Raw genomic sequence first — 21,023 nt, 5'->3', positions numbered from 1 at the left:
TTTGTGATCAGTTTTAGACATGAAACTGTTCAAGCAAAACGTGAATTTCCTGGATCTTATTTTTGAGGAAGGCTGAACATTCCCTTGATTGTCTCAACTCCCCTGCATGTTTGCTTAGCATTTAAAAAAGGTGAACTACGCCAGTGTACTTGGCAAGTTGCTAAACTTTTTGGAAAAAGTGGATCTTGTTAGGCCGCGGAGTGCGGGGAGCTGTGTTTAAGGCATTGCCGCCGACGAGGCTGTGCTGCCGGCTGGATTTGGACACATGTCGTTGCTGGTCCTCTCAGTGGTTTACAGTTGCTACCGGTGGCGTTTTCTGTCACTGATAACGTGTGCACGTGAACGTGGTCTCTTGCGGTTTGTATGAGGTGCTCCAGTTTCTGCATTTCTTTCCACCTGTGTGGGCCACTCTCAGTCCCTTGCTTCCGAGTCGTCTATATTTTCAGCTAAACTTCTGAAATTCTAAGTCCAACGAATGTGAAGGAGAGAAGGGCTGCTCTGATTTGCACAGCACTTTGGAGTTACAAAGCGTTTGTGCAGAATTCTTTGGGGACTCACGACAGCTGTGTTGCATTCATTTTACAGAATAAGAAACTGAGTCAGACCAAGCAGTTCACCTCCTTAAATGAAGTGTGCGTTGTGGATTAAGCCAGGACCCGAGTTTTCTGCTGGGCAGCATGCAGAAGTAGTGTTAAACACCGAATTCTTAAGACTTCAGACTTGGTGTGCGCCTCTTTTCCTTTAACAGGTGCATTGCCCGGCGTGTAATTTCATACCCTGTTCATCTGTCTTTGCAATTTTGGCTTTTTAAAGGATTTCCTGTTTGTTTTCTGTTGCAGACGTTGCCGGTGCCATTTATTTTTTCTGTTGATACAGGCCTTTCATTCCTCACTGCAAGTGATGAGTTCTGTATATTTGATTGGCTGAACGTTTCTGTTATTCTGTTTAAACTGGCAAGTTTTTTTTCTTTGCCTAGAGAACCCTAGACTCCCCTAGTAGAAGCTGGCTCCTAGGGAAAAAGGCCGTTTCTTGGGTAATTTTTTTCTCGAACTCAGGCTATAAAATGTGTACCTTTTAATCATCTAGTGCACTAGGTGTTTTTGTTTGTTTCCTTTCCTTGAAATAGACGTTTCCTAGAAATGAGGAATTCCTTAGTGAGCAAGTATGGAGAAGACCAGTTTGTATTTATCTGCAGTTCTCAAATTATAAACACATAATGCGTCAGCAGGAGAATGAGGATAAGCTCCACAGATGATCCTCAAGTCTCACTTTTCTTTTCAAATCTTATATTTCTAGTAGTACAGAACTTTACCAATATAAAAACTTGCCCCCCCCCCAAAAAAAAAGAACACAACTGCAGGAAAGAACAAAGAGCACTTAAAGTGTGTGTGTGTCTAATATATACATGTACATATACCCAGGTACATACACCTTTATATTTATATGTTATTTTGTAAATAAGTGACAATAATAATGTCTTGTGGAGATGTAGAACAGAAGTATACAACGAAAGCACAAACAGCAGGAGGGGCAAATGGAGTTAAACTGTTCAACCTCCATGGGATGGTTCCATGGAGGAGGCAGAGAGGGGGATGGGATCCTCGAAGAGCTGCTGAAGACCTTGCATTTTTTGCAGATCTCTTTAGAATGCTACTTGCATATTGTGCTCTCACTGAATGCACCTGGCTGAGCTATGGCACATTAGCACGGTAAACATTTGTCAGATTTGCCCTAGTCAGAAAATTTTCTATACCTGCCATCCTGCTTGGCACTTAAAAAAAAATTTTTTTTTTTTAAGCTCTCTATGATATAGGGATGATGGGTGAAGAAGGTAGGCTGCAGGGTAATATGTAGTATGTATGATCCCATTTTGATACAGTAAACAGAAAGTATTAAATGCATGCCTGTTTGTATGAGCAGTGAGTTTGCATGGTTATCTCAAGAGGGAGGGAATGGGACGGGTAGAGAAAGAGACTGACCACGGACTATTGTTTTACTTGTTACAAGAGGCATGTGTTGCCTTCATTTCTGATTAAACTTTTTGTGTCCAGATTATTGTAGGTTTACATGCAGTTGTAAGAAATAATAGTGCGATAGCTCCTGTGTGTCCTTTACCCAGTTTTCCCCAATGGTAACATCTTACAGAATCATAGTATACTGTCACAACCTGGGTATTGCCATTGACACAGTCAAGATAGAGAACATTTCCATCCCACAGGATCTCTCCTGATGCCATTTTATAGCCACTGCTGCTCCCCCACTCCCCACCAAATCATAATGATCTGATAGTGCAGTGGATAAAGTTGCAATAAAGTTTTTGTGCAGATGATCAAGGGAAAATACCCCCTGGGGAAGATGGCCCGTCTCCCACTCCCCCGGCCCTATCTGTCCCTGGCAACCTGTCATTTCAAGAATGTTATGTGGGACTTCCCTGGTGGCGCAGCGGTTAAGAATCTGCCTGCCATTGCAGGGGACATGGGTTTGATCCCTTGTCCGGGAAGATCCCACATGCCGCGGAGCAACTAAGCCCATGCGCCACAACGACTGAGCCTGCGCTTTAGAGCCCGGGAGCCACAACTACTGAGCCCACGTGCCACAACTACTGAAGCCCGCGTGCCTAGAGCCCGTGCTCTGCAACAAGAGAAGCCACCGCAGCGAGAAGCCCGCACACTGCAACAAAGAGTAGCCCCCGCTCGCCGCAACTAGAGAAAGCCCACACGCAGCAACGAAGACCCAACGCAGCCAAAAATAAAATAAATTAACTAATTAATTAAAAAAAAAAGAATGTTATGTGAATAAAATCATATAGTGTGTAACCTTTTTTTTTTTTTAAGTAAAAAAAATTTTTTTTTGGCTGCGCTGCCGGTTGTGCGATCTTAGTTCCCCGACCAAGGATTGAACCCAGCCCAGGTAGTGAAAGTGCTGAGTGCTAAACACTGGACCGCCAGGGAATTCCCAGTATGCAACCTTTTGGATTGGCCTTTTTCAATCAGTGTAATTCCCTGGAGAGTCATCCAAATTGCATGAATCAACAGTGCTCCTCTTTTTTAAAAAAAATATTTATTTATTTATTTATTTGGCTGTGCGGGTCTTTAGTTGCAGCATGCGGGATCTAGTTCCCTGACCAGGGATGGAACCTGGGCCCCCTGCATTGAGAGTGCAGAGTCTTAACCGCTGGAACACCAGAGAGGTCCCAGTGCCGCTTTCTTTTTAATTGCTGAGTAGTATTCCATGGTTTGGCTGTACTTCAGTTTGTTTAATCACTTGCCCATTGAAGAACATCTGAGTTTTTTTTCCCATTTCCTGACTATTACTGATAGAGATGCTGTGGACATTTGTGTACCTTTTTTTGTGCGAACATGCGTTCTCTGGGATAAATGCCGTAGGGTATGTGTTGCTTTTTTTGTTTTTTTTTCGGCTACGCTGTGCCACATGTGGGATCTTGGTTCCCCAATCAGGGATCGAGCCCGTGCCCCCTGCATTGGGAGCTTGGAGTCTTAACCACTGGACTGCCAGGGAAATTCCTGTATTGCTCCCCCCGCCCCACTTGATTGATTGATTGGTTGATTGGCTGTATTGGGTCTTAGTTGCGGCACGCGGGACCTTCGTTAAGGCATGTGGGATCTTTATTGTCGTTGCGGCGCACGGGCTCTTCGTTGCAGCATGAGAGCTTCTCTCTAGTTGTGGCGTGCGGGTTTTCTCTCTCTAGTTGTGGCACGTGGGCTCTGTAGTTGTGGCGTGCAGGCTCCAGAGCGCGTGGGCTCTGTAGTTTGCTGCACGTGGGCTACCTCATTGAGGTGTGCGAGCTCAGTAGTTTGGTGCGAGGGCTTAGTTGCCCCGCGGCATGTGGGATCTTAGTTCCCCGACCGGGAATCGAACCCGCGTCCCCTGCATTGCAGGACGGATTCTTTACCACTGAACCACCAGGGAAGTCCCTGTATTGCTTTTTTAAATTCAAAAAAAAAAAAAAGGAAAAGCAATTAGAGGTGAAACAACTAATTATATGATGGCCTTTCAAAGTACATATTCAAACCCTACATTCTTGGTGTACATAAGTTATTTATGTTGATTTGTGGTGTTTAGCTCTAGCAACAAGGCAATAATAATAACGCTGTAGTTTTCCTTGTTTCTTTCAACTGATGATCTGTGTATTTATTACAAATATTAATTAACACTCACAAGCTACCAGGAGGCAAGTAATGGTTAGCGCTGGTGTGGTTAACTCCTTTATAGATAGGGAGGTTGAGGCATGGGTATTGTGGAATTTGCCATGTTGAGGCATGGGTATTGTGGAATTTGCCTAAGGTTATATAGCACTGTGTTCTGACTCAGATTCATTCAGATTTATTCCTTCCCTTTCTGTCTCCTGAATTAACGCTTTGTAATTTTGACCTAGGTGTGAGGACACGAAAAGGGTTTTTTTCTGTATCTGAGGTTTAGTGCTTGTTTTATAGAAGCAATATAGTATAGTGGTTAGAGTAGGCACTTTAGCATCTGAGTTTTGTTTTTTTCTTAAGTCTTTAATGAATTTGTTACAATATTGCTTCTGTTTTATGTTTTGCACATGCCGGAAAGGTAATAGGCCTTGGCCCCTGGGCCTGGGCTTCGTCTCTTGTGCTGTCTCCTGTCCCTGTTGCCCCCGCGCGCTGGCCCGTCCGCGCTGTGCCAGGGGGTATTGGTCGTCTCGCGGCTCAGTTCACAGTAGCTGAAAGGGACAGTGTGTGATGGTCTCATTTCTGCCCATCGTTTTCAAAGGGAGGCTCTGGCCATTGCTCCTCGGGTAAAATGCAGAGGGAGTGCTTTTTAAGATGGGACTGTCAGTGTTGGGGACACTCCTTAATTACCAAAACGGAATCCCCTTCAGTTCCTCCAGCTGTGTTGTTTTGGCACAGAAGATGTGAGTAATAGGAACTGGAGCTAAGTTGGAGTGAAAAAACGCACCGGTCCCGCCGAATTTTCCATCGAAACAGTTGATTTGTGTTGTCTGTAGGAATTCTAAAGGGCGTACCGTTGCTTCCTAACCGGAGTCATTTGAGAGATCTACCTCTGTACGTTCAAATGATTAATTTTGAGACTTTGCTCATGTGTGCAGTAAACCCTTTAATTCCCTAAGACCTTCCTTTCCTCCATCTCCTACCCCATTAAGCCCGCTTCAGTTCATCTCCTGAATTTCTTTGGAATCTGTCAGCTCTCCCTCAACACCCTAATACTGAACTTGCCTGTGTGTTGCGATTAGGTCCTAACTAGTGTCCATATATCTTGTTTCCTTCCAATCCATTCTTCACACAAAAAACCTTCAAGGCAAGTTGGAACATTGCTCATAAACATCGCTCACAAACATTGTTTTGAGAATAGAAAACACAGTGTTTGTTGGCCTTTAAGACTCTGCGTGGTCTAGAATCCTCTCTGCTTCTCTAGCCCCATCTTGTGCCACTTGTGCCCTCACTTTCTATGCTTCAGATACACTGAATTAACCTTAGTTCTCACTCATCTGACAGAAGTCAGTTCAGATATTATTTTTCACTGTGATCCCTAGCATTAAGCAAGTTGATTATCACGTTTTGTATGAGGACTAAAACTAAACTGGGAAGTGGAAGAATTGAGTTTCAACTGTTTCAGTCAACACGCATGTATTAATGATACCTACATATTGAACACCGGGCTAGGTTTCATGAGGGATACAGAAGTTCTGGCCATCTCTGGTTTTGGATATCCCTTATTTGTTGAGACCTTTGCGTTGTTTGGTTGCCTTTTGTCTGTTTTCAAGATGGGAAAACAGGAACGAGGGAAGTATAGGTTATTACTAGGTGGGGTTGAACAAGTGGAGCAGCAAACTGCAAGGCAGAAAGAAGAGGGACGTACTATAGAGGGATATGATTTCCATTCTCAAGGCGCCTGCATCCTGTGCAGGGAGACAGCCTAACATAAAATGTGCCTAACAAAAAATATATTGACTTCTTACTAAAAATCTGCAGTTCATATAACCAAGGGGTTTATAACTTCTCCTTTAAAAGTGATATTCCTGGGACTTCCCTGGTGGTCCAGTGGTGAAGACTCTGCGCTTCCAATGCAGCAGGCGTGGGTTCAATTCCTGGTTGGGGAGCTAAGATCCCACATGCTGCGCAGCCAAAGAAATTTTTTTCAAAAGTTATACTCCTGTATTATTGAATTTAGTGGTTTAGATTTTGTTTTAATGTTAAGAAGATTTCAGTTTATTTACCAGGAACAAACAAAACATAATGTAAAAATAGTTTCCCAGAAACGATTTCCATCATTCTCTTCTTCCCTTTCTCCCGCAGACTGGTGTTTCATCTTTACAAGCTCTCTGTCTTTCCATAGGAAAGCTGTCTGGCTTGGAGGTTGCAATCCCAGGGAATTTTTCATCTGCGGGGAAGTCTCCATCACTACAGAGGGATCAAGGGAGAAGTCAGTCCCTGGTAAGTGAGATGCTCCCCCTAAACACCAACACAGCAGTCGTGTACCTTTTAAGGGGTTCAAGGGCAAGATGGGCTAGGCATTTCTACTAACTCTTCTTAAGGACCATGGACAGTGCCGTAAGCTACGAGGTAAGCGGTGACTGTTGTAATTCTTACTGGTGATCATTTCCTGTCACTGATTCTCGGCTTTCTTTGTATTTCATAGGACTGTTGTCAGTCCAATAGAAAATGAGTCTTATTTTTAAAAAACTGAAATGTTTTACAAAGCCTAGCATTCTCATATAGAGTCCTTTCAATTCTCCCCACTTTCCCAAGAGGCTATGAACGCTTCACACCATGAACTAGGAGAGGGGGTAGAGCCCTTTCTGATGAAATACATCAACAAAGACAGAGTCTTAGCCTGCTTGCTCTCTGGACAGGATCTCGGACTACAAGGTCTTCAATCCTGGTATAAATGAAGGAAGTGAGGACAGTTCAACTGGCACTCTCATAACAAGAGTTGTGAAACACCTTCCAAAGAGACTATAGCAGTAGATGAGGGAAGGGAGTGCTACAGTGTGGTAGTACAGGGGGAATGATCGGCTACAGCAGTGAAAAATGTGGTACCTATTGGTGTGCTCTCGGGGTTCTTGTACATGTAGCATAGATGACCTTTACAGTGGCCCTCTCACCTTCCCACCTGCATTAGGTGTTCTTTTTTTTTTAAATTTATGTTTATTTATTTATTTATTGTTTGAACTTATTTATTCTATGTGTTTATTTTTTTGGCTGCACTGGGTCTTCATTGCTGTGCACGGGCTTTCTCTAGTTGGCGGCTAGCGGGGGCTACTCTTGGTTGCGGTGTGCGGGCGTCTCATCGCGGTGGCGTCTATTGTTGCGGAGCATGCGCTCTAGGCGCGTGGGCTTCGGTAGTTGCGGCTCACGGGCTCTAGAATGCAGGCTCAGTAGTTGTGGCACATGGGCTTAGTTGCTCCACGGCATGTGGGATCTTCGCAGACCAGGGCTCGAACCCGTGTCCCCCGCATTGCATTGGCAGGTGGATTCTTAACCACTGCGCCACCAGGGAAGCCCTATTCTGTATACTTTTAAAATATTTTTTAAAATTTTACTTCTGAATCCACAGAGTTAAAAATCTTTTATTATTAAACCAAATAATATTTCTCTTTTAAAGGAGTCCTTTCTACCAAGTACCTGTATGTAAAGGTAAGACCGTGAACTGTGGGCTCTATGTAGACCGATCCATTTGATGTCAGAAGAGGTATAAAATACACTTTCACAGTTGGATTTCCTCTCCTGTGCTCTGCCACCAACATGAAAACAGCATACCCAGAGTAGCCTGGGTTTCAGTACAAGGCATGTGGAACAGACCCAAACCGTTTTTGCATCCTGATGCCAAACTCCAACTGACTCATAAGCCCATGAGTGAGGAAAGCAAATGTCTGTTGTTACGAAGCACTGAGATTTTCGAGGTTCTTATACAGTATCACGGTGGCAATAGGTAACTGACACATTAAAGGTGTTCTGTGTGATATTGATTAGACTATACATTTGGGGGGCATAATTTTATATCACAATAAAAATGTATAAGATATATAACCATCTCGGGTTTCCCTGATAGCGCAGTGGTTAAGAATCCGCCTGCCAATGCAGGGGACACGGGTGCCAGCCCTGGTCCGGGAAGATCCCCCATGCCGCGGAGCAACTAAGCCCATGTGCCACAACTACTGAGCCTGCGCTCTAGAGCCCGCGAGCCACAACTACTGAGCCCATGCACCGAAGCCCACGCGCCTAGAGCCCGTGCTCCACCACAAGAGAAGCCACCGCAATGAGAAGCCCGTGCACCGCAACGAAGAGTAGCCCCCGCTCGCCGCAACTAGAGAAAGGCTGCACGCAGCGATGAAGACCCAACACAGCCAAAAATAAAATAAATAAAAGTAAAAAAAAAAAAAAAGAAAAGAAATATAACCATTTCAACATATAAATGTATTTATTCAAATTAAATTCAGTGCAATTTACATGTGGAACTAAGCAATTTTCTTTATACATTTAGGCATATTCCATTTATACCTACAGACAGATAAACTTTTTGCACAAGTAGGAAAACTTAAAATATATTTTGAATAGATTTGTACAAACTGTTGAATACTTTAAAATTAGTAATTGAAAGTTCCCACCCTCATTTGGAGGTAGAATGGGAACTTAACTTTCCAGTTACTGGTCTGAAAAAGAAAATAACTTGCTATAATTTTGAATGTTATATAGTATAAGCACTATAAAAATATCACTGTCATGATAGCATAGGAACACTCTAAATGTAGACCTTATGGTAGAAATTGCTAGCTGTTCACCAAAACTCATTTCTTCTTCATCCTGGAAAGCACAGCTAAACTATTCCTAGTCAGTGGAAAGTGATGTGGGCCACACCTAGGCCTAGCCCATAAAAGCCTCCCAACATGTGCTCCTCCATGCTTTTCGTCCCTTCCAGTTGACTATGATGATGAATCCAAGGTTCCATGTTTTAAAGAAAGCAGAGTCACAGTCAACCTGGGTCCCTGCTCAACGTTTCTTGAGCAAGAAATAGACTGGTATTGTGTTTGCTATCTGTTCACTGTATCATGCAAAACAATAGTAAAAGAAACAATGCCAAATAGTTATCTACCTCCCTAAAATTGAACCTCTATAGTTTTTATGTTTTCATGAACTACTTGCATTCTTATGACAAGTATTATGAGTTGAAAATACGTCAGCCACAAGTAGCATGAGTTTCACATAGGTTGTTAACTTCACTAGAAATTGAAGTAAAAACATAATAAATTATATTCTCTTCATAGCTATGTAAATAAAAGATGTTTTAATCATGTACAACCTAATGCTTAAAATTAAAATTAGGTTTTCTAACTAGAAAGACCCAATCAAGAAATTTCTTAGTTAATGACACACAAAAGTTGGTAATGTGACCTAAAATTCTCTTACCATCTGTGCCATGAAGAACAGTAATCTGTTGGACTGAAGATGATGAAGCAAACTTGACAGGAACTTTGCCCAACTTCTGTGTACTGAGGTCTGGAATATCATGTCCACGATCTTCAGCATTAACAAAAATCTCAGATGAAAACATGGTTTTTCCTGGACTCTCTGTTGTTATCTGAGTGACTGCATCAGATGATAATTTTCCAGAGAAGGGAGAAAACGGGGTCTTAATCTCCTTTGGTGATCTGAACAAAAAAGAGAAAGCACACAGCAGGTCATATCCTTGGCTTATCAAATACTGTAATTTCTTTCCAAATGTGGCTTCAATATTTTTTGGAGACACATCCAACTCAAATGGTTAAGTTATTTCTGCAGTACCCTGTGCTTTTTTACATACTTATTACAGGGTGATCATGCATGAGTTTACTTTTACTTATTTTAAAATCTACTTTTATTTTGGATTTAGAATGCTATTATATAAGGAAAGGGTACTTTTCAGTTGAAGTGGAAAGATATCCATTAAAAAATAATTACTGGAAGTCCACTATAAATTAGGGGACTATGCTAAACGCATAGAGTGTACAAAAATAAAAAAGAAACAGAGCCTTTCCTCAAAAAGTTTATATGTCAGTGGGGGAACCAGAGGTTTTTAAGGTTGTAATTATGTATATAGATGATAAAGAATCCATATTAAAACATAATGGAGTAAATAAATGAGTGTATAAATAAATAAATAATAGGAGGGAGGGAGAAGACAAATCTTGCCAACAGAAGAATTCCATATGTAGGTAACCTCCCCCCCGCCCCCCCCCGGCATCCATCTCCTCCCCAAGGAGGTGGAGGTGAAGCTTAATCTTCCCCTTAAGTCCAGTCCTGGGCTGGCCTTAATGATTGAATTCCAGAGACAGTATAAAATGGGAGAAAAAGTAACTTTACAGTGGAGAAACCAAGCAAACACCATGTTATGCAAGTGATGATGTTTCACATCACCAGTGATGTCACGGAGACACTACATACTCTCTGTTATGATGTGATGAGACGGTTACTTCGCTTCTGCGGTATTCTTTGTCAAAACCTATAACTCCAGTCGAATCATGAGAAAAACATCAGCCAAACCCAGACTGAGAACAATTCTACAAAATATCAGACAAATATTCCTCAAGACTGTCAAAATCATGAAAAACAAGGAAGGAATGAGGAACTGTCATAGACCAGAGAAGACTAAGGAGACATGACAACTAACTAAGTGGAATGTGATATACTGGATTGGGTCCTAGAACAGAAAAAGGTCATTAACAGGAAAACTGGTGAAATCCAAAAAAAGTCTTAAGTTTAGTTAATAGTAATGTATAAATGTTGGCTTTTTAATTTTGAAAAATATACTATGGTAGTATAAGATGTTAGCAATAGGAAAAACTGGGAGAGAGGTAAAGGGAACTCTGTTTGTATCTTTTCTGCAGATTTGAAATTATTTGAAAATGAAAAAGGTCATTTTTAAAAAATGGAGTAATACTGTATTGTATTATATCACAGAAGAAGAAGACCTTTTAAAAGGTCTTTTAAATCTCTACCCTCTATATACTATTCACTAATTAAAAGGACAATTATGAGAAAAGAAAATAGGCCCATCTCCCTTATGTATACAGAAGCAAAAATCATACACAAAATGTTAGACAATCAAATGTAGAGTGTGTGAGTGAGTGAATGTGTGTGTGTGTGTGTGTGTGTGTGTGTGTGTGTGTGAATTCCTACCAAGTTGTTTTACTCCAGAAATGCAAGGTGAGTTAACATTCAAATATCAATAAATGTCATGCACCACATCCATAAAATAAAGGAGAAAATGTATATGATCATATCAGTATAGTCAGATAAAGCATTTGATAAAATTCAATAATTATGTATGATTAAAAACTCATAGCAAAGGGAAACTACAAAAAACTTTAGAGCCACCATCCTATTTATAGTGAAATGTGGAGAACGTCCACTGTAAGATTAGGAACAAAATAAGAATGCCAACTCTTACCTTTTCTATTCAACCTATTAGTAAAAGTATTAAATGGCATTAGCAGTAAGGCAGGAAAAAGAAATCAGAAATATAAGGCTAAGAAAGGAAGAAATCATACTGTCACTTTCCATAGTTGATATAATTAAGGATACAGAAAATCCAAAACCATCTACAGATAACTTATTAGAATATCAGTTAGTTTTTAGAAGAGTTGCCAGATAAGAGACCAAACATTAAAAAATTCCACTAACATTTTTCTGTGTCTGAAAAGTTATAAAATTAAAAACTAAAAAATATGCCATCTACATTATCATCAAAACATCATATACCTAATAATAAGTGTAATAAAAAATGTAAGAACCCTATTAGAATAGAAAACTATTGATATATCATAGAGAGAAATTAAAGGTGATCTAAATAGGATTTCTGCTTTGAGGCAGGATGTATAGGCATACCTCACTTTATTGCACTTCACTTTATTGTACCTTGCAGATAATGCTTTTTTTTTTTTTTTTTTTTTTTTTTTTTTTTTTTACAAATTGAAGGTTTGTGGCAACCCTGTGTCAAGCAGCTCTACTGGTGGTGCCATTTTTCCAACAGCATTTGCTCACTTCGTGTCTCTATGTCATGTTTTGGTAAGTCTCACAATATTTCAAACTTTTTCACTATTATACTTGTTACATGATCTGTGATCAGTGATCTTTGATGTTACTATTGCAAAAAGATTACAGCTTGCTGAAGGCTCAGATGATGGGTAGCATTCTTAAAGTCTACTTTCAAATTAAGATATGTACTTTTTTTAGACATAATGCTATTGCACACTTAATAGACTACAGTATAGCATAAACATAACTTTTACATGCACTGGGAAACCAAACAACTCGTGTGACTTGCTTTCTTATGATATTCTCCTTATTGTGGTGTCTGGGACCAAAGCCATATCTCCATAATAATATGCCTGCACTAGGTAGGCACAGGCCATCACTCCTGCTGCAACGAGCAAACAAACTTGAATAAAAGATCATCGAGCTAAGGAAGCAATCAAGAAACAATATCAACTAATATGCTAGAGAGGGACATTTAGAGATTTGGAGCAGGGGTTTGGTGTAGGGAGACATACTCCACTGGAAAAGAGAAATCACCATATCTTTTGATGAACTCATTTGCTGGCATGATGGAGTGAAATCTAGCAGAATGTCAAGCCGATTTCCCCCACAGGACATTTCCTTAGTGTCAGGGTGGTATAGGATGATGGGGGACTGAGCCAAGAAAGCAGAGTGAAATTTCCTGCACAGTCATGGCACTAACAAACCAAATCCCGCTAGATAAAGGGGCCTGTGACAATCATTAGGTCTCCTCTTCAAGACATTTGCCAGTTTTTGAACCTATATAAAGCAGGAAGCTAAATACCTAATGCCTGAGGGAGAGAACTTTCCAAAGTGAGGAATTAGAGACCTACCAGACTCACAGTAAAAACCCAGAAGTGCCATCCCCAAGAAGGGGGCTGAGTCAGAAAAAGTGAAGTCATCTGCAATGTTTCAGTGTTTATGAGACAAATTTTCACTGAGAAAGTGTAACGGCAACAAATACATAGCTGGTCTCTCCTTACATTTGCCATACTCTGAAGCTGTGAGAACTGAGAGCCTAAAGAGCTGAATTCAAACATCTGAAAGACTGAAGTCAATAACTGACTGTATTTATTGAAGAATCAAAGACCTGTCAGGCTCACAGCAAAAATCCAGGGAGGCCACAAATTAGGAAAAATCATAGGTAGGATGAGACAACTAAAGCTCCAACCCAGTTCTGACCTAGTAAAATTCCTGAAATGACTGAAATGATCAGCCACTCTGATTAACAGAGAAAAGGGTAAATCTTCTCTGGTGCAAAGTAATAGCATCTTCAGTCTCTATGAATTTTTTATTCACCACGTCCAGCACACAATCAAAAATTATGAAATTCCTGAAGCAGGAAAAAGTGACTAAAACTTAAGACAAAAAAAAAAAAAAAAAAAAAAAACCAAGAAAAATTGATTTAGAGGGAATTCAGATTCTGGAGTTAGCACAGAACTTTAAAATGACTATATTGAGAGTAAAAGATGGGGATTAATAGATTAAAATATGGAGAATCTCAACAGAAAATTGGAATCAATTTTAAAAAATCAAATACAGATAAATGAAAAATAAGAAAACTGATCCCCAGCAGACCTTAGGGAATACTAGAAGAAATTTTTTTGGGCTGAAGTAAAATGGCCCAACATAGAACAGAGCTGGGCTCTCGGTCCCATATTGAACTCGAGTTGGAAGAGGCGAGTCCGGTCTCAAAACGGAGGTAAAACCGCCGCCCGGTCGCCCCCAGCCCGACTCCGGCCGCCGCCGCCGCCGGGGGGAGGAGGGCCATGATCCAAAGGAACCAGAACAGTTGAGAAAACTGTTTATTGGTGGTCTGAGCTTTGAAACTACAGACGATAGCTTAAGAGAACATTTTGAGAAATGGGGCACACTTACAGATTGTGTGGTGATGAGAGACCCCCAGACAAACCGTTCCAGGGGCTTTGGTTTTGTGACTTACTCTTGGGTTGAAGAGGTGGATGCAGCAATGTGTGCTCGACCACACAAGGTTGATGGGCGTGTAGTGGAACCAAAGAGAGCTGTTTCTAGAGAGGATTCTGTAAAGCCTGGTGCCCGTCTAACAGTGAAGAAAATTTTTGTTGGTGGTATTAAAGAAGATACAGAAGAATGTAATTCGAGAGACTACTTTGAAAAGTATGGCAAGATTGAAACCATAGGAGTTATGGAAGACAGGCAGAGTGGAAAAAAGAGAGGATTTGCTTTTGTAACTTTTGATGATCATGATACAGTTGATAAAATTGTTGTTCAGAAATACCACACTATTAATGGGCATAATTGTAAGTGAAAAAGGCCCTTTCTAAACAAGAAATGCAATCTGCTGGATCACAGAGAGGTCGTGGAGGTGGATCTGGCAACTTTATGGGTCGTGGAGGAAACTTTGGAGGTGGTGGAGGTAACTTTGGCCGTGGTGGAAACTTTGGTGGAAGAGGAGGCTATGGTGGTGGAGGTGGTGGCAGCAGAGGTAGTTATGGAGGAGGTGATGGTGGATAAAACGGATTTGGAGGCGACGGTGGTAACGATGGTGGTGGTCCTGGTTACAGTAGTAGAGGAGGCTATGGTGGTGGTGGACCAGGATATGGAAACCAAGATGGTGGATATGGTGGCGGTGGTGGAGGATATGATGCTTACAATGAAGGAGGAAATTTTGGAGGTAACTATGGTGGTGGTGGTGGGAGCTATAATGATTTTGGAAATTATAGTGGACAACAGCAATCAAATTATGGACCCATGAAGGGGGGCAGTTTTGGTGGAAGAAGCTCGGGAAGTCCCTATGGTGGTGGTTATGGATCTGGTGGTGGAAGTGGTGGATATGGTAGCAGAAGGTTCTCAAAACTCAGAAGAAAAGGGCTACAGTTCTTAGCAGGAGAGAGAGCGAGGAGTTGTCAGGAAAGCTGCAGGTTACTTTGAGACAGTCGTCCCAAATGCATTAGAGGAACTGTAAAAACCTGCCGCAGAAGGAACGATGATCCATAGTCAGAAAAGTTACTGCAGCTTAAACAGGAAACCCTTCTTGTTCAGGACTGTCCTAGCCACAGTTTGCAAAAAGTGCAGCTATTGATTCATGCAACGGAGGGTCAATTAGATGTACATTCCTGAGGTCTTTTATCTGTTGTAGCTTTGTCTTTTTCTTTTCATTACATCAGGTATATTGCCCTGTAAATTGTGGTAGTGGTACCAGGAATAAAAAATTAAGGAATTTTAAACTTTTCAATATTTGTGTAGTTCAGTTTTTCTACATTTTAGTACAGAAACTTTAACAAAATGCAGTTTTGAAGGTGTTTCCTTGTGAGTTAACAAGTAAAGAAGATCATTGTTCATTAATATTTTGTATGAATTTTGCTAAAGTTAACTGTAAAGAAACACCTGCTGACTTGCAGTTTAAGGGGATCTATTCTCCCCATTTCCAAACCATGAAATGAATGGGCTCTGACATGTGGAGAGAATAGATATTTGTATGTTTGCAATGTGTGTTTTAGATAATAGAATTGGGTATTTAAATTAGCATATTTGTGAATTTAATAGCTTTAAGATTTACTTCAAATGAAAAATCTCAGAATTCAAAAAAAAAAAAACAAAAGAACAGAGCTGGGAGCGCGATTGGCGCTGCCTGCGGGGGAGGAGCGCCGCCGCCGCCGCGAGCTGGGAGCTCGATTGGCGCTCCCTGCGGGGGAGGAGCGCCGCCGCCGCCGCCGCCGCCGCGAGCTTGATTGGCGCTGCCTGCGGGGGAGGAGCGCCGCCGCGGCCGCCGCCGCGAGCTGGGAGCTCGTTTGGCGCTGCCTGCGGGGGAGGAGCGCCGCCGCCGCCGCCGCCGCGAGCTGGGAGCTCCATTGGCGCTGCCTGCGGGGGAGGAGCGCCGCCGCCGCCGCCGCCGCCGCCGCGAGCTCGACTGGCGCTCCCTGCGGGGGAGGAGCGCCGCCGCCGCCGCCGCCGCGAGCTGGGAGCTCGATTGGCGCTGCCTGTGGGGGAGGAGCGCCGCCGCCGTCGCCGCCGCGAGCTGGGAGCTCGCTTGGCGCTGCCTGCGGGGGAGGAGCGCCGCCGCCGCGAGCTGGGAGCTCGCTTGGCACTGCCTGCGGGGGAGGAGCGCCGCCGCCGCCGCCGCCGCCGCGAGCTGGATTGGCGCTGCCTGCGGGGGAGGAGCGCCGCCGCCGCCGCCGCCGCGAGCTGGGAGCTCGTTTGGCGCTGCCTGCGGGGGAGGAGCGCCGCCGCCGCCGCCGCGAACTGGGAGCTCGATTGGCGCTGCCCTGCGGGGGAGGAGCGCCGCCGCCGCCGCCGCTGCCGCCGCCACGAGCTGGGAGCTCGATTGGCGCTGCCTGCGGGGGAGGAGCGCCGCCGCCGCGAGCTGGGAGCTCGATTGGCGCTGCCTGCGTGGGAGGAGCGCCGCCGCCGTCGCCGCCGCGAGCTGGGAGCTCGGTTGGCGCTGCCTGCGGGGGAGGAGCGCCGCCGCCGCCGCCGCGAGCTGGGAGCTCGACTGGCGCTCCCTGCGGGGGAGGAGCGCCGCCGTCGCCGCCGCGAGCCGGGAGCTCGATTGTCGCTGCCTGCGGGGGAGGAGCGCCGCCGCCGCGAGCTGGGAGCTCGCTTGGCACTGCCTGCGGGGGAGGAGCGCCGCCGCCGCCGCCGCCGCCGCGAGCTGGATTGGCGCTGCTTGCGGGGGAGGAGCGCCGCCGCCGCCGCGGCCGCGAGCTGGGAGCTCGATTGGCGCTGCCTGCGTGGGAGGAGCGCCGCCGCCGTCGCCGCCGCGAGCTGGGAGCTCGATTGGCGCTGCCTGCGGGGGAGGAGCGCCGCCGCCGTCGCCGCCGCGAGCTGGGAGCTCGATTGGCGCTGCCTGCGTGGGAGGAGCGCCGCCGCCGCCGCCGCCCCCGCCGTCGCAGTCGTCGTGAGTGAAGAAGCGCCTCGGTGACGCCTGGTGAGGGCCCTCGCCGACGCCTGGGCTTACCTGCCGCCCGGCCAGCTCCGCTCGTTTCCCGTCCCCCGCGGCCCGGCGCGGGGCAGGCCTGCCAGGGCCATGGAGGACGAGGTGGTCCGCATTGCCAAGAAGATGGACAAGATGGTGCAGAAGAAAAACGCGGTGAGCGCGGCGGGCGGCGCGGGCCGGAGGGAGGCCGGGCGGCGGGCGGGGGCCAGTCGGCCTGAGGGGGCTCCCGGCCCGCGGTGAGCGCGGCGGGTGCTGCGAGACGGCGGCGAGGCCCGCGCTCTGGGGAGGGGTTCCTGGGGAGGGGGGAGCTTCGTGTCCCGCGGCCGCGTCCCGGGCAGGGGTTCTGGGGGGCGTCCTGTCCCGCAGCTGCGTCCCGGGCAGGGGTCTGGGGGGCGTCCTGTCCCGCAGCTGCGTCCCGGGCAGGGGTTCTGGGGGGCGTCCTGTCCCGCGGCCGCGTCCCGGGGAGGGGGTCCGGTCCCGCGGCCACCGGCGCTGGGATCCGCCCTGGGCGCCCGAGGCCCCTCGTGATTAGCGCAGCCCGGTAAACTCTATGGAGGCATCCTCCTCATTATTTTAAACGTGACGGTGGTAAAGCCTCGCTGGTTTAGCTGAAGAGTGCAGAGAGCCCTCCCTGTTTGAAAGAATTGGTTCTCTTTCCCGGGCTCATTGGCCAGCAGCGAGAAAACAACATCAAACAGAGGTTTGTGATCAGTTTTAGACATGAAACTGTTCAAGCAAAACGTGAATTTCCTGGATCTTATTTTTGAGGAAGGCTGAACATTCCCTTGATTGTCTCAACTCCCCTGCATGTTTGCTTAGCATTTAAAAAAGGTGAACTACGCCAGTGTACTTGGCAAGTTGCTAAACTTTTTGGAAAAAGTGGATCTTGTTAGGCCGCGGAGTGCGGGGAGCTGTGTTTAAGGCATTGCCGCCGACGAGGCTGTGCTGCCGGCTGGATTTGGACACATGTCGTTGCTGGTCCTCTCAGTGGTTTACAGTTGCTACCGGTGGCGTTTTCTGTCACTGATAACGTGTGCACGTGAACGTGGTCTCTTGCGGTTTGTATGAGGTGCTCCAGTTTCTGCATTTCTTTCCACCTGTGTGGGCCACTCTCAGTCCCTTGCTTCCGAGTCGTCTATATTTTCAGCTAAACTTCTGAAATTCTAAGTCCAACGAATGTGAAGGAGAGAAGGGCTGCTCTGATTTGCACAGCACTTTGGAGTTACAAAGCGTTTGTGCAGAATTCTTTGGGGACTCACGACAGCTGTGTTGCATTCATTTTACAGAATAAGAAACTGAGTCAGACCAAGCAGTTCACCTCCTTAAATGAAGTGTGCGTTGTGGATTAAGCCAGGACCCGAGTTTTCTGCTGGGCAGCATGCAGAAGTAGTGTTAAACACCGAATTCTTAAGACTTCAGACTTGGTGTGCGCCTCTTTTCCTTTAACAGGTGCATTGCCCGGCGTGTAATTTCATACCCTGTTCATCTGTCTTTGCAATTTTGGCTTTTTAAAGGATTTCCTGTTTGTTTTCTGTTGCAGACGTTGCCGGTGCCATTTATTTTTTCTGTTGATACAGGCCTTTCATTCCTCACTGCAAGTGATGAGTTCTGTATATTTGATTGGCTGAACGTTTCTGTTATTCTGTTTAAACTGGCAAGTTTTTTTTCTTTGCCTAGAGAACCCTAGACTCCCCTAGTAGAAGCTGGCTCCTAGGGAAAAAGGCCGTTTCTTGGGTAATTTTTTTCTCGAACTCAGGCTATAAAATGTGTACCTTTTAATCATCTAGTGCACTAGGTGTTTTTGTTTGTTTCCTTTCCTTGAAATAGACGTTTCCTAGAAATGAGGAATTCCTTAGTGAGCAAGTATGGAGAAGACCAGTTTGTATTTATCTGCAGTTCTCAAATTATAAACACATAATGCGTCAGCAGGAGAATGAGGATAAGCTCCACAGATGATCCTCAAGTCTCACTTTTCTTTTCAAATCTTATATTTCTAGTAGTACAGAACTTTACCAATATAAAAACTTGCCCCCCCCCCAAAAAAAAAGAACACAACTGCAGGAAAGAACAAAGAGCACTTAAAGTGTGTGTGTGTCTAATATATACATGTACATATACCCAGGTACATACACCTTTATATTTATATGTTATTTTGTAAATAAGTGACAATAATAATGTCTTGTGGAGATGTAGAACAGAAGTATACAACGAAAGCACAAACAGCAGGAGGGGCAAATGGAGTTAAACTGTTCAACCTCCATGGGATGGTTCCATGGAGGAGGCAGAGAGGGGGATGGGATCCTCGAAGAGCTGCTGAAGACCTTGCATTTTTTGCAGATCTCTTTAGAATGCTACTTGCATATTGTGCTCTCACTGAATGCACCTGGCTGAGCTATGGCACATTAGCACGGTAAACATTTGTCAGATTTGCCCTAGTCAGAAAATTTTCTATACCTGCCATCCTGCTTGGCACTTAAAAAAAAATTTTTTTTTTTTAAGCTCTCTATGATATAGGGATGATGGGTGAAGAAGGTAGGCTGCAGGGTAATATGTAGTATGTATGATCCCATTTTGATACAGTAAACAGAAAGTATTAAATGCATGCCTGTTTGTATGAGCAGTGAGTTTGCATGGTTATCTCAAGAGGGAGGGAATGGGACGGGTAGAGAAAGAGACTGACCACGGACTATTGTTTTACTTGTTACAAGAGGCATGTGTTGCCTTCATTTCTGATTAAACTTTTTGTGTCCAGATTATTGTAGGTTTACATGCAGTTGTAAGAAATAATAGTGCGATAGCTCCTGTGTGTCCTTTACCCAGTTTTCCCCAATGGTAACATCTTACAGAATCATAGTATACTGTCACAACCTGGGTATTGCCATTGACACAGTCAAGATAGAGAACATTTCCATCCCACAGGATCTCTCCTGATGCCATTTTATAGCCACTGCTGCTCCCCCACTCCCCACCAAATCATAATGATCTGATAGTGCAGTGGATAAAGTTGCAATAAAGTTTTTGTGCAGATGATCAAGGGAAAATACCCCCTGGGGAAGATGGCCCGTCTCCCACTCCCCCGGCCCTATCTGTCCCTGGCAACCTGTCATTTCAAGAATGTTATGTGGGACTTCCCTGGTGGCGCAGCGGTTAAGAATCTGCCTGCCATTGCAGGGGACATGGGTTTGATCCCTTGTCCGGGAAGATCCCACATGCCGCGGAGCAGCTAAGCCCATGCGCCACAACGACTGAGCCTGCGCTTTAGAGCCCGGGAGCCACAACTACTGAGCCCACGTGCCACAACTACTGAAGCCCGCGTGCCTAGAGCCCGTGCTCTGCAACAAGAGAAGCCACCGCAGCGAGAAGCCCGCACACTGCAACAAAGAGTAGCCCCCGCTCGCCGCAACTAGAGAAAGCCCACACGCAGCAACGAAGACCCAACGCAGCCAAAAATAAAATAAATTAACTAATTAATTAAAAAAAAAGAATGTTATGTGAATAAAATCATATAGTGTGTAACCTTTTTTTTTTTTTAAGTAAAAAAAATTTTTTTTTGGCTGCGCTGCCGGTTGTGCGATCTTAGTTCCCCGACCAAGGATTGAACCCAGCCCAGGTAGTGAAAGTGCTGAGTGCTAAACACTGGACCGCCAGGGAATTCCCAGTATGCAACCTTTTGGATTGGCCTTTTTCAATCAGTGTAATTCCCTGGAGAGTCATCCAAATTGCATGAATCAACAGTGCTCCTCTTTTTTAAAAAAAATATTTATTTATTTATTTGGCTGTGCGGGTCTTTAGTTGCAGCATGCGGGATCTAGTTCCCTGACCAGGGATGGAACCTGGGCCCCCTGCATTGAGAGTGCAGAGTCTTAACCGCTGGAACACCAGAGAGGTCCCAGTGCCGCTTTCTTTTTAATTGCTGAGTAGTATTCCATGGTTTGGCTGTACTTCAGTTTGTTTAATCACTTGCCCATTGAAGAACATCTGAGTTTTTTTTCCCATTTCCTGACTATTACTGATAGAGATGCTGTGGACATTTGTGTACCTTTTTTTGTGCGAACATGCGTTCTCTGGGA

General features: G+C 44.8%; 1 protein-coding gene and 1 pseudogene across 2 annotated transcripts in view; both read left to right on the top strand.

Annotated features, from left to right (window-relative positions):
* The window catches only part of LOC309621863 (uncharacterized protein), a 160,684-nt gene that overhangs the window by 36,195 nt on the left and 103,466 nt on the right, over positions 1-21,023 (top strand). The window contains exons 4-5 of the mRNA XM_082409186.1: positions 6,300-6,437; positions 11,958-12,047. Of these exons, the coding sequence (XP_082265312.1) occupies positions 6,300-6,437; positions 11,958-12,047 (228 nt within the window). The remainder of the gene's footprint in view (positions 1-6,299; positions 6,438-11,957; positions 12,048-21,023) is intronic.
* LOC309621870 (heterogeneous nuclear ribonucleoprotein A3 pseudogene) lies at positions 13,702-14,669 on the top strand (annotated as a pseudogene). The gene is made up of 2 exons: positions 13,702-14,487; positions 14,545-14,669. The product of its transcript is annotated as a heterogeneous nuclear ribonucleoprotein A3 pseudogene (transcript).

The sequence above is a fragment of the Balaenoptera borealis genome, assembly GCF_965194805.1.
Source record: "Balaenoptera borealis genome assembly, contig: HAP1_SCAFFOLD_1115, whole genome shotgun sequence".
NCBI classification, from domain to species: Eukaryota; Metazoa; Chordata; class Mammalia; order Artiodactyla; family Balaenopteridae; genus Balaenoptera; species Balaenoptera borealis.
The sequence above is the reverse complement of the archived record's forward strand: the minus strand, read 5'-3'. Positions and strand labels throughout refer to the sequence as shown.